Genomic DNA, 12,647 nt, shown 5'->3' on the forward strand with positions numbered 1-12,647 from the left:
TACTTACTGCATGAATGTTATCAATTAAAATTACTTTTCACGATTATTCATTGCTCAAGTTTAGGCTATCTATAGACAATTCATAGCAAGGGCTATGTGACTTCCTCCCACTAAAAATATTGGACTACAAAGATTACAATCAGGAGTCTTAGGATAATATCTAACTGATAAGCAATTAAGAGACTCTTTGGGAAGCAGAATAATTGCAATTTTTTGTGTGATTATGAGATGCACATGAATTCTGAGGTTTACTTTTTACTTGGGCTTTAATACACTGTAAATGAATGCAGTTAGACTGTGCATGATTTACATTAAGTCTTACATGTTTAAAACACAATTTTAAACAAAACACCTGTTTATTCTTTTAATGAGCAAACAAATACAATGAATAGTGGGGATGAATCAAGAAAAGAGCTTTTTTATAGTTAATATTTACTATTTATAATTAGTTATTTTGTAGTCCAGATAGTGAAAAATCAAGGCATTCATTCATTCAAATAGTGTTTCACATGAGACCATTTTTAACTTGACCCTAACGGAAATATACATTATCCGCATTGGCCATTTTGTTGATTTTTAAGGTTTTGTTACGTTAGATCCTGAAGTGATTGTTTCAAAGAAATTGTTATTGATTAATAAATATATATTTAAATTTTCTCTGATCTATACTTAAACACCAATTTAATTTAGCAGCGAGGTTTGGTTACCCAGGGCAGGCAAGATAAATAAAACTAACCTCCTTTAATCATGATTGCGATTTTTCAAAAACATTCAGCAAAGAAATGTTAGACTAACACTATCTTTATTTTAGGAATTAGTAAACCCGTGACGTATGCCAAAGTCAGCTTAGGGTGTTTTAATAAAAGATTTCAACAAGTTTCTGTTTACATTAGTTGCTTTTCTGTTCCTCAATAATTTAACAGTTATTTGTGAAACATGTTTACTACGTGTATTTACCTTCTTCCTCCTCGTCCAATGGGACGTGGTTTGTCAGTAAATCCCCGCGGATCCACTGGTGCTCTAACTTGAACACTAGGCTCTACAAAAAAAAAAACATATTATTAAATGCTGAATGTGAGTACAGGCAATATATTATTGTGGTCTTCTGAAGACCTTTAAGATATTTTCGATTTTTCCTATCTAATATTACCATTCAAAGTTAATGATCCAAAGGTTGGATTGAATGTACCAGGCAGTACAGCAATCAGAGCCAGCACTTACAACACATAACTCCAGTTTCTGGCTATGATAAATCTTGTAATTTCACCAAACTTCTTCTCTGTTTTTAATCTCATATAAGCCCTTCACCTTAATCAATTAATGTTATTAAGCCCATTTGTAAACTGGCAACCCGACATTTTTGCGACTTTTTTTGCTTGTTTACAAGCGAAAATAGGAGAATAGCAGTTATGTGGGGCAAAATTTGGAACATTCTTGTCTACTCTCAAGGGACTTTTTAAATTTCTCAAGGGAATATTTTAATTTCTCAAGGGATTACTTTCCGCTGTGGGTGATCACGCGATCTCGTGGAAAAAACGTGACTTGTCACATTTACAAACGTTATATAACAATGTTAAAAGTGACATGTCAGCTTTCTTATCTCAACGCACGTGTGTCTGAAAGGCGATCTATAAAAAGCGTCGCACAAACAATGGATTGCGTAACTAAAACACGAATAAATAGCCACTAGCACGTACATCGTTTAAAAATTACAAACGTCAAAAATAAACCATACCAAAAAACTTGCTCTTTTCAAAGATATTATTGAAGTTAAAACAAATGCAAGAGATGGGGGCTTCTTTTAAGGCTTCTTTTTTAGGCCAAATTTGGTCGCTACAAGCGCCCATTCTATTTTGTCATCAGCCTAGGTCGTTAGGGACGTGACCTCGCGTTGACAGCAATGTTGCATGAATCGGCTTTACAACATGCGATCGTATCTACGCAGTTCGAGTGGAATTCCAGTCAAAGACAGCAAAATTCCTTCGTATTTCATCTTCAAATATAATTCGATAGCATTCACTGTATATATGGCTTTTGTTTAATCCTTCTTAAGCCCACGAAGAAGCTGTCTTGATATCCGACCCTCGCATACTTGGGGGTACTTGGGTAAATTTTTGTTGGGTATGTGCCGCTGGCCTCTCAGTACCCCTACCCCATCTTAGTCACTTTTGGGTAAATTTAATTTTTACGACCCCAACTTTCTGGGAGCCGTTTGTCAAATATTGAACAACAGCAATAAATACGGTAACATATTTTTCGGCGAATATTTCCGTTCATAAATCACAACTTGCCAGATTTTCGTACTCTCAAAATCCTGGAAAAGTGTGACCCCATTCTAGTCACCCTATAAAAAGTGCTTGAAATGGCGACCCCATTATAGTCAGTCCAGTCGTGAAAATGCGACCCCATCCAGCGGCACATCCCCATTAGCCCATTTATAGGAAGTGCCCCCCCCGGGCATAGACTGTCCACAGCCCTCTATTTTTCGTGTTTTTCGATCGATGAGCGCTCGGTGAGAACGGCGAGAGACCTGGACGCCAGCACAAAACAGAAGAAGCAAGAGGGTGGGGGCGGGGAGCGAAAAAACGCCTGACTCGTCCCCAGTCGTCTTCATACAGCACGCGGCAAATATACAGCGGAGGGAGAGATTGCCGCCTGCTATATGAAGACGACTGGGGACGAGTCAGAAAAAACGCAGCTTGAGTGTATCGATTTGTTTACGCAATGTTTTCTCCGACAGTAGTCGGAAATATCCGTATTTTTTTCGTGCTCTTTCGTGGAGCAATCGTAACGATACGGCCTTGAACACATTGAACAGCGGTCTACCTCGACTCATACTTCATGCAAAAAAAGTCGGTATCTCGAAGAGACTTTGATTAACCTAGTGGTTATTTCGGGTTGCCAGAGCTCCTTATCTTTAGTAATATTTATATATCAATTTCTGTAATTTAATTTATTGATAAGGAAAAATAAAGAGGATGTTGTTGCCCATCCTTCTACAATTATATGAAACATGCAGATGTTGCATACAAACATTACCAGTAAATACTTGAATGTAAATACCTGATGATGTTGAAGAACTTGACACGGATCGAATAGCCTCAATACCATGAACTAATTTGATTTGCTCTGGAGGTCGAACCACACCTGATATGATGTCAGGGTTCCATTCATTGCCGTCGGATAAATGATCTGGAAAGCAAGAAAAGTAAAAACATTAACTATACAATGCATAAAAAATACATATAAATGCTGGGTAATCATGCTGGTTGGAGAGACGCATACTGTATGAGAAAACAATCTTGTAAAATGGGCACTTGTAACCAGCCAGCATACATTTTGTACTTAACATGCCCTTGTCACTGTAACCCAACTACATTGTACTTGTGGATCAGTATGAGCAAAAGTCGTATGAAAAAAAAGCATTTTAAATTATTTTGAGTGAAACAGTGTTGTGGTTATACTTTCGTCATTCAGCTTCCTGAGCTGAATCCTGGTTTCTGTAGCAAAATTCATTTTAAGAGTATTGCTACTATTCCTAAATGGGATGGGATCTCCAAGTTACAGGTTATGCCAGGTCCCTTCCCGACCAGATTGCTCTAACAGTGTACCAGACTGTGTCCATGCTCCTGAGTGGGAGGGGGGACAGGGGGGTCTGGACCTTTCACTTCCCATACCTTTTACTCCCGCCTCCCATACTTTTTACTCCCACTTCCTGCCATTTTCATTATGGTTCCCTCCTCTTTGCCCCATTTCTTTTGCAAAAGACAACAAAATGTTGATAGATTTTTCTCAATTTCTTCCGGTTCCCACCATCTTGGAAATCCTGCTTACTATTGTCTCGTCTCCTGTCTCTCGCCCCTTTTCTCCCAGGCTCCCACCCTCCTGTCCCACTCTGGACACTCCTAAATGGAGAGAGGCACTGTGGAAGTGTTTTGCCCAAGGACACAACACAATGACCTTGGCTAGCATACATGTATAAACCCACAACACTTGATCGAAAGTCCACTGCGCAAGCTAATAAGACCATAAGACACTGAGTCTTCATCTTCCTAGTAAGGAATAATCAGATTTTCCAAAATAAACTTAAACCACAACACACAAACCTTTCTGTGACATGAAAGCATCTTCGTTATTGTTTTCTTCAACATCTCTCCATCTCTTTATATCTGTATCCTTTTTTTCACCGCCTCTGGGCATCGTTGCATAGGACAACACTTCATTTGAAGATGATGGCTTGAATGTTGCCTTGGAGACATGAGACCTGCCTGTGTTTATGTCATCAGTTGTTTTTGATGGGAAAAAATTGCTGCTAGTTGAATTTGGTTCAGGGGATGGAGTAGATTTTCTAAAAAAAAAAGAAAAGTTCACAATCATTTATGAAACAGGTCATAGAGGCAAGTGATCAAGGGATTGATTGGACTTAATAGATATGTTGCAGTTAATTTTTGTGATCTCAGTTTATCTTGTATTTTAACTTGTTAGTTTTTTTCTAACTATTTTTTATACAAGGTTAATATATTAAGTAGAAAAAGCAAAACACTTCCCCTCCCTTGATGTCTCATATTCCCCCCCCCACCCTCCTTACTAACCCTCCCCTACTATCTGCTTTTATCTCCCTCCCCTAAGTACTGTCGTCTTTTTTTTCTTTTTACTTATTAACCTGCACTGCACTCTCAACCTCTGAATTTGCTGTGAAAACCCTTATTCACTTTGCCATGTAGGAAACGTTGGGTGAACCACTACTTTTTTTAAAAATATATGACTTTAACGCCATACCCTTACCATAACCCTATAATTTATATAGTAAAAATAAAACAAATTAACTGAGATCAAAAATAAACTGCAACAGGTTTTTTTATCTACCTACAGTAGTAGCTATTTATAAGCAAACAAAATGTAAAAGGTAAAGTCTGCCTTCAAGCCTAGTGGCCTATCAGGTCGGAGGTTATCCCAGTTTCAGTAGCATGAAGCAAAGCTCTACTGTAGGAGTATTTCTACTCCCCCTGGATGGGGAGAGAAGCCAACATGCCAGCTTCTCAGAAAATAATTACAGTATTTGTCACAAGAAGACTGGCCAATTTTCCTTATCTACATGATCAAATAAAAAAATTCACATAAAAATTGCTCCTGTAGACGGTGCTTTAATAAACAGTTCAATCAATTGTAAATTTAATTGTCTGTCTTGCATTGTTTAAGTGCAACTTCAGTAATTTTTAATTACTATGCAGTTCGAGAAATCAATGACCCATGAAACCATTCTACATTAAAAAATGCTAATTAATTTAACTGCCTCCCAAGTGGAACACAATGTTGTTAGCACAAGTCAGGAAACGTCCTGCGACTTTGTTGAGAATAAAATGTATTGACAGGAAAAGCAACTACAGAAGGACCATTATGATGTCACACAAAAGGCAGTTGACTTACAAAAGAAATCTGGGTCATTCTGACTATTTCTTGATTTGATATTAATGCAGGACACATATTTTAGGTAAAAAATAATAAGGTGAAACAAACAAAATAATATGGATCACAATTTCACCATCTAAGATGGATTTTACATGTATTCTGCATATGGGAGGTTTTAGGAATCTTTCCTATAGCCAATGGGCTGTTATTTGCAAATCTTCCAATCATGACAGGTGCCCCTATAGGATTAAACTGTGCCATGAGCAAAACTCACGTAAATGTACTTGGATAAATAAGGATAACAGCGGCGAAAAGCACACAGACCAAATTAATAACTTACATTAAATGGAAAATCTGGCAATTAAATTACTTCCAGGGAGATTTTAGTCATGATAAACCCTCAACCTGTTTTGTGTTCAATTGTAAGATAAAAAAAAAAACAAATCTCTGTTTCTTCAACTAAAATGTTTGCATGCTCTTAACCTTTCGCACAAGCAACTTTACAAAGCAGTGTTACTGTCAGATTTTCGCAATCTGCTGATCTTTATCAATTGTTAACTTTGAAATTCACAAAGCATGACAGCTGAAAATGTTGTATTATATGCAATGTACATGTACAAATGTCATGTGTTAAAAATAATATGAAATATAAACTGGGAATATAATTGTCACACAATCTAAACACACACATGTATAGTGCAGATAACAAAGATTTGAATTTCTCAGTAGGAAGGTAAAAAATAAACAATAAATACACAACATCCAGCCATGACTACAGATTTATGTAAAGGCTTTCTACACTCAAGATACAAGTTGTGGTTTATTTTTTGTTAAAATTTTCAAACCAGTTTGATTTCTATTGCCCTTTGTTTTCGAATTTCAGATTATAATGATGGATATGACACAATGAAAAATAAAAATCACTGGTTTGAAAAATTTTAAACCAAAGATAAATTGAAACCACATACAGTGTACATGCATGTTGCCAGCACATCTAGTATTATGCACAAAGGGATATGAACAACCCAGTTTTGCATACAACGTTTTTACAAAGTGATAGTCTATACAATTCATGTAGTGCACCTAGCCTGCACTTAAATCAGAGCCATTCTACAACAAGGAATGTTTGCTATAACATTTGAATCTATAGTGTATCAAGCTTTAAAATTAAAATTCATAATCATTCAGAGTGTAAAATCATTGAATGACTACCGTTTTACTATGTAAGATATCAAGCAAATTTGTCTACTGCATGTAGATGGAAAGTCTGGAAACGATTTGTCCCATTTATGATCAAATGCACTGATACAGGGTCATTTGAAATGATACCTTGAATTACACTGTACTTCATATTAAGTAGACCAGAAAGATTTACATGATGTTATGACAAATTCATTCAAATCTCATTATTTATTCTTTGACTTAGGTTATTGAATAGAAAAAATAATCCAAAAAAAAAAATTTGAAATAAATAAAATGTACAGGACAGTATAAAATGCATTGTTCCTGCACAAGATGGCCATGTTACCTACGAAATATTAACTTGAAAACCTAATGTACACAAATTTACTTAAACTAGGAGAACATGTTCAGATGAAGAACTCGACATGCAAATTAGGAAGTGAAATTGATTTGAAATGAACAGTTTCTGACATAGATGATTGCACATCAAAATCTACACACTAGAAAAAAAATTACTCTTTCTAGGTTTGAGAATAATTTGGACTCAGACCCAACTGGGTAAAAAGCTGATCACAACAAAATATTAGCCATGATCTTGACATTGTGATCTTAACACATTGCCATGTTTCAGTATATGCATATAAACAAAAGAGATCAATGTATACATTCAAGAAGAGAGGATCCAAATTGTTGCAATTATTGCTTAATATCAACTGTTATTACAGCTATCCAAAACAATGATTTTGCAAAGGGCAAATTTTATACTGTAAAAGGGGAATGGAATGAGATTCAGTCAGACTATGTGTGTGCTACATGTACAAAGCTAGAATTCATAACACAGTAATTTCATCCATAAATTTAAACAAGCATGTTACCTGCTGAAGCTAAAAGTTGCTTTTGAAACAACTTTTACTTCACTAGCCATGATATATCAGAAATAATATCCTTTGGCAGTGTGATTTTCACAAGGAACCACAGATTCCCAAACCAGATAGCTGTGTATTGAAATCAGCATTCCATTTTAACACTTCATCCAACCCAGCCTGTAATTTAATCACTTTGCTTCTCTAATAACACACTAAAACAAACACATGCCTTAAAAGGAAGGCCTTCATTAATAATCAATTAACATATCTTATTTCACAGAGAGTTGTGAAGGTCAGAATATGTTTTTTGTACATGCAAATTTTAACTTAAATTAATTTTTCCTTTCAAATTGAATCTTTAAAAATAATTATTGTTCCCAACATTGAGAAAAATAACACAACAGACACTAAGCATGTATGCATGCAGGGGCATGAAGCTGTTATAAATTATTTATGAATAAAATAATACACCACATTTCAATCACAGATTGAAAATGTCAAATAAAATGTCACCAACATACATGTAAATGGGTGTCAGGAACACAGATGACCTTACAAATCGTTTGATCCCCATTGTAAAAATCTTTTTGAAACTGCTTGATCTGTTTCACAGCTTATTTCATTTCAAACTGATTACAATGATTATTCACAAGTGCATCTTCTAAAAATAATTTACAAATCATCTTTCAGAGTTTTAAGAAAACTGAAAATTTAGGTGATCTCCAAGGTGCTGGCTCGTAAAAATAACAATCATATCATATTATTTTTAACAACATTCCCAATGCTGCTACAATAATTAAAATAATATTAATGTTTGGGTTATTATTCACCCCTAGACATATCATTTCAGACATTGTACTGTCATGTGTTTTAATTTTAGATGAATTATCGGTAAAAAAAAATACAAATTTTAATCTCATACTATGCTTTGGGTTGCATTAATATTTCTAAATATGCACGAAATCCTTCCTTTATTTTGTTTTGATTTTTTTTCTTTTGTTTATAAACAAACACACCCTCTTATTTTCTTTTCAAACAAGACTAGAAGGAATGTCACGTTATTACTTTTGAAACCCAGTCTCAGTGACATTTAGAAAATTTGGTATCTAAAGATTCTCTAAATAAATTGAAGCTTGTATCAATGACTAAATAAATGAATAATATTATCATGTTCTATCAAGTTTAAATTAAAATGTGATACACTAATTTGGTCATCAACCGTCAAATATCTATCTCAGTCTGTTTAGCTTTATTATCCCCTTGCCTGCAAGGTTCCTATGCCCTTTGATCCCCTCCCCAAAAAGGTCCCCAACCCTCACCCCCTCCCCACCCTGCACAAACAACTACAGTAAGTGCCCTTTTCAACTCACTTGCAGAGAATCAATTTTAACATGGATCCAGTCCTTTTGATACTGTTGAGGGCATCACTGTGCGTCCAATCTTCACAGTTAGCATTGTTGATTGATCTTACCAACAATCCTTCAGCAATTCCCGCTGTTTCAGCTTTACTGCTGGGTGTCACCTACAACATATCAACATAATACACACAATTTATTGATTCCATTTTTACATGCAAAACAGTGATAAATCATCAGTAATTATGTTATTACAATATAATAATAAGTGGCGAAAAGGGTAAAATCCTAAATTCACAATTAATAAAATTAAAAAGTTATTCAATTAAAATAAACCAAACGTTTTCAACATGTTGTCATCATCAGGGTCACAATCATCATCACAATTAATTAATAATAATTTTAATTAATTATTAATTATATTATAATTATTATTACCAGTAAAAAAATTTATTACAGGTTAATGTTTCTATGCAATTTGTTTAACATTAATACAGCTCCCCTTTGTTGATGATAACCTAAATTCTTATAACCTTAGTGCATAATAATCACTGATAACACTGGAAGAAATTAGACAATGATCGCTTTTCACTGCCAGTGTTTAAATTCTGCGTACTGATTATAGGTTTTGTCAAAAAAAAAAAAGCTGTAGCATGGATATTCGCATAAAAACAAGTCCAGATGCCAAAATAAAACAATCCAAGCTTCAATGAAATTTGTCTTTTCCACATTTTTGGACAACAAAATTTCAACTTGTTACAGATCAGCATTTAACTTAATACAAAAATTTTGTTGTGCATTAAACATGAGTATCATATGCATCCAGACATCTTGGCACGATTTCAGTTAAATATCTTCTATTGTTTTTGTATATTGATGCATTTTTTAATGCTAACAAATCAATATCGGAAGAAAGCGAGGATAGTTTTTACTAAGGGAAAAAGCAAAGCATTGAATTGAGAAACTTGTCAATGAACAAAAAGAAAATAATTCAATGCACATTGAATTATTCAATTTGTGGTATGCCTATAAGTCGTGATCATAAAATATGCATTACAGAAAATATCTTTGCATTGTGTCTCAAACACAACCACAAAATTATCAATACCGAAAGAAAATAACAAAAATGTCATAAATTATAAACCAATTTGCTATAATAACTTTAGTTAGTGTCAAATTAAAGGAACTTCCTTTTTAGATTTTCCAGAAATCATGGATATTCGTGAAATGTGGCTTGAAATAAGAAACTTAATACATACCTAGTCAAAATAAAAGCTTAATATAAGCCTGCATCTTTATTTGCTTTTTTACGCAGACAATGTTATTGTCAGTAGTAAATTATGATATTCGTTTAGACTAGCTGAAACAAGGTTGTTTCATTAATATTTTGTTCCTTTTAAGAATCTCTCAAGTTGAACGTTAACTGCCCTAAAGTGCACTAGCTTTGTAAATAAACATTCTTTCGTATTATTAAGCATAAAAACATTTTGTGTTATTCTTTATGCCTAGCTTCATTTCACAAGCCGTAATTTCAACATTGGGCCATTGCATGCATTCTGCAGAAAGGCTGAAAATAGAAATCTACATTCTTAAGAATTATCTGTTAATAAAGCATTCTAATTATAATTTATGGAGTTCATGAACTATACTAGCTTCAGCGAAACACAGATACTGAATAAACAGTTCTAAATTTACGTGGATCAGTAAATGAATGCAAACCACAAGTGTTAATTTCATGAAACCAGCACGAAATCTATGAAAGGAAATTATAGAATAAATTTGACAGAAATTTGCAACGGAAAACTTCATAACAATGAATTATCCCATATATTTTGAAAGGTTTATATTACTGATTTAGCCCACTTTATTTCTTTCAGCGCAATAATTCGATGACAGTCTACCCGCACTAATTATAAGCTTTAAAAATAAATTTTACCCGAATGTAGAGAACTAATCAAATACTCGCAACTCTTAGCAACAAAACTTAGAAACCGCCAGCACTAGAAAAGAGATAAGGTAAAATCGTATTTACTCCGTATAGCGAAATGACATTTTTGTTGAAATTTCTGCAAGCGCTTCTAAGCGATCATATCTTCGAAATCTACACATGCAGCTATCGAATATCCATACAACTTTGAAATTCCAATAACACTGTTCGCGAGATTCTTATGAAATGAGGTCTACACGGTTTAAATTCTCAAGCAGCAATTCAACAGTTTAACAACCATTTCATATAAAATGTTGCACTGCGTATAATAAGACCGAACGTGCAAATAAAGCTGGTTTATTATGAACCTCCGAGCAAGCGTCTTCAGTTTACGTTAAAACACAAACTGCAAAACACTTAACTTGCAAGCTATTCGCCCGTAAAATTGAGATGACATGCAAATCTCAAGAGCAATTCTTGATAACTTACCTTTGCAATTCTCAAAGGTGCTCTAAATTCTTTCCCTCCTTGTAATCTAAAGCCCCAAGGAGCTCCACCGCTCAGCACAACCTCGTAAACTTCAGAGGACGCCATTATCGCTCGAATAGCAACAGATTACCCATAATCCTGCTCATACCGGCTTGACTGGCGGAGGGTCAAGCGCCACTTACCATATAAGGACAGTTTGCGCTAAACGCGAAGCGCGGCTGAATTTTCGCAAAACACTTCCCGCAGTAACCCTTACTGAATTTTTCATTACTGTATTGTTAAATAAAGATCCATTCCTCGTGTCTACATTGAAAGACTAATTTTTCTATCTCTAAGCTCTAGAAAATCTTGACAGACCCAAATTGAGACCAGCTACCGCGACCTAACCCGCGGTCTCAAAGCGTTGCCAAAAAGGCGGGATCGCTTTATAAAACACATGTACTATTGAAACTGTCTTACTTTCATTGTAGACTGCCTAAGAAAAGCTAAAATGTATGCGCTCTTAAGTTAGCTTAAACAACATCGGAGTGAAATGTCATTTTTGTTGATCAAATTAATCAAAATTGTACAAGAAAGGGTCAAAGCTAAAGTAGCGTGATTTGTTGACACGAGGTTTAAAGTTGTCAATGTCTTTTGGTTATATTTATTAATCCTCTTATACTGATTTTAAGCCTGATAAAAAACACTGATAAGGAAAGTTTTTTATTGAATACAAAAATACATATGTAACGCAAAAGGCTTACTACGGATTATAAAAACACGAGATCGTTTTTTCATCTCATTATTTAAACCGTACGGTGTATCGATCGGAACTGTTTAAATAAGCTGAATCGTTCAAGTCTGCGCGATAGAAAACTCTGAAAACTGACCCATTCATTTTATCGTTTCGCAACTATGTAGTCGGTTTTCTTTGAATGTAACGCGCACACTATTTATGTCTGTTCCAAGTATACAATGCAATGCGTTCACACTAGGACCGAAAGAGATCCTTTATGGGGTCATAGTCAGCCTGATCTTAGAAAACATTCGGCTACCCGCCGTGTTTCGTCTGGGTTCGATGAAATCTATCTCGCAATTTGGCTGGCGACCCTGTCTTTCTGTCATTTCTCATATTTGATTCCGTACTTTTTGATGTTATGTAGAGCAAAACAATTCTAAAGTAAAAACTGGTCCACAAAAAAGCTGTAGATTCATGCATGTAGATAGCTTTGTATTTCTTTGAGTCTGGATGCTCGGTTCCAGCAATAGTTAGCTATGGTTCCAGGTTCGTTTTGGGACACCGTGTTTCGCCCGAAAAACTTGCCTACGTAGATGGCTTTTTTGTTTGGGGTATAACGCGCGCACAAGCAAGCGGCAAAGCAGCGAGGGGCCACCCCCGGGGGGTACTCCCATATGTGGCCTATATAGGTATGTGCCGCC

General features: G+C 35.1%; 3 protein-coding genes across 5 annotated transcripts in view; 2 read left to right on the forward strand and 1 right to left on the reverse strand.

The window, feature by feature from the left end:
• LOC144664646 (uncharacterized) overlaps positions 1-11,337 on the reverse strand; it is a 28,438-nt gene extending 17,101 nt beyond the window's left edge. For 2 of the 3 annotated variants that reach the window (XM_078525813.1, XM_078525812.1), the window contains exons 1-5: positions 11,229-11,337; positions 8,828-8,979; positions 4,107-4,348; positions 3,064-3,192; positions 958-1,039 (exon numbers count right to left, since the gene is read on the reverse strand). In XM_078525813.1, coding sequence (XP_078381939.1) covers positions 958-1,039; positions 3,064-3,192; positions 4,107-4,348; positions 8,828-8,979; positions 11,229-11,333 — 710 coding nt within the window. In that variant the 5' untranslated portion in view covers positions 11,334-11,337. Of the gene's footprint in view, positions 1-957; positions 1,040-3,063; positions 3,193-4,106; positions 4,349-7,466; positions 7,643-8,827; positions 8,980-11,228 lie in introns of those variants that run through there. The other variant, XM_078525814.1, reaches the window with a different exon arrangement.
• LOC144664670 (vitamin K-dependent gamma-carboxylase-like) overlaps positions 1-12,647 on the forward strand; it is a 171,972-nt gene that overhangs the window by 115,606 nt on the left and 43,719 nt on the right. The window lies entirely within an intron of this gene.
• LOC144664827 (DNA-binding transcriptional regulator BolA-like) overlaps positions 1-12,647 on the forward strand; it is a 94,813-nt gene that overhangs the window by 53,164 nt on the left and 29,002 nt on the right. The gene's annotated exons all lie outside the window — the stretch shown is intronic.

The sequence above is a fragment of the Oculina patagonica genome, chromosome 9, assembly GCF_052425735.1.
Source record: "Oculina patagonica isolate OP01 chromosome 9, crgOcupat, whole genome shotgun sequence".
In the NCBI taxonomy this organism is placed as follows: domain Eukaryota; kingdom Metazoa; phylum Cnidaria; class Anthozoa; order Scleractinia; family Oculinidae; genus Oculina; species Oculina patagonica.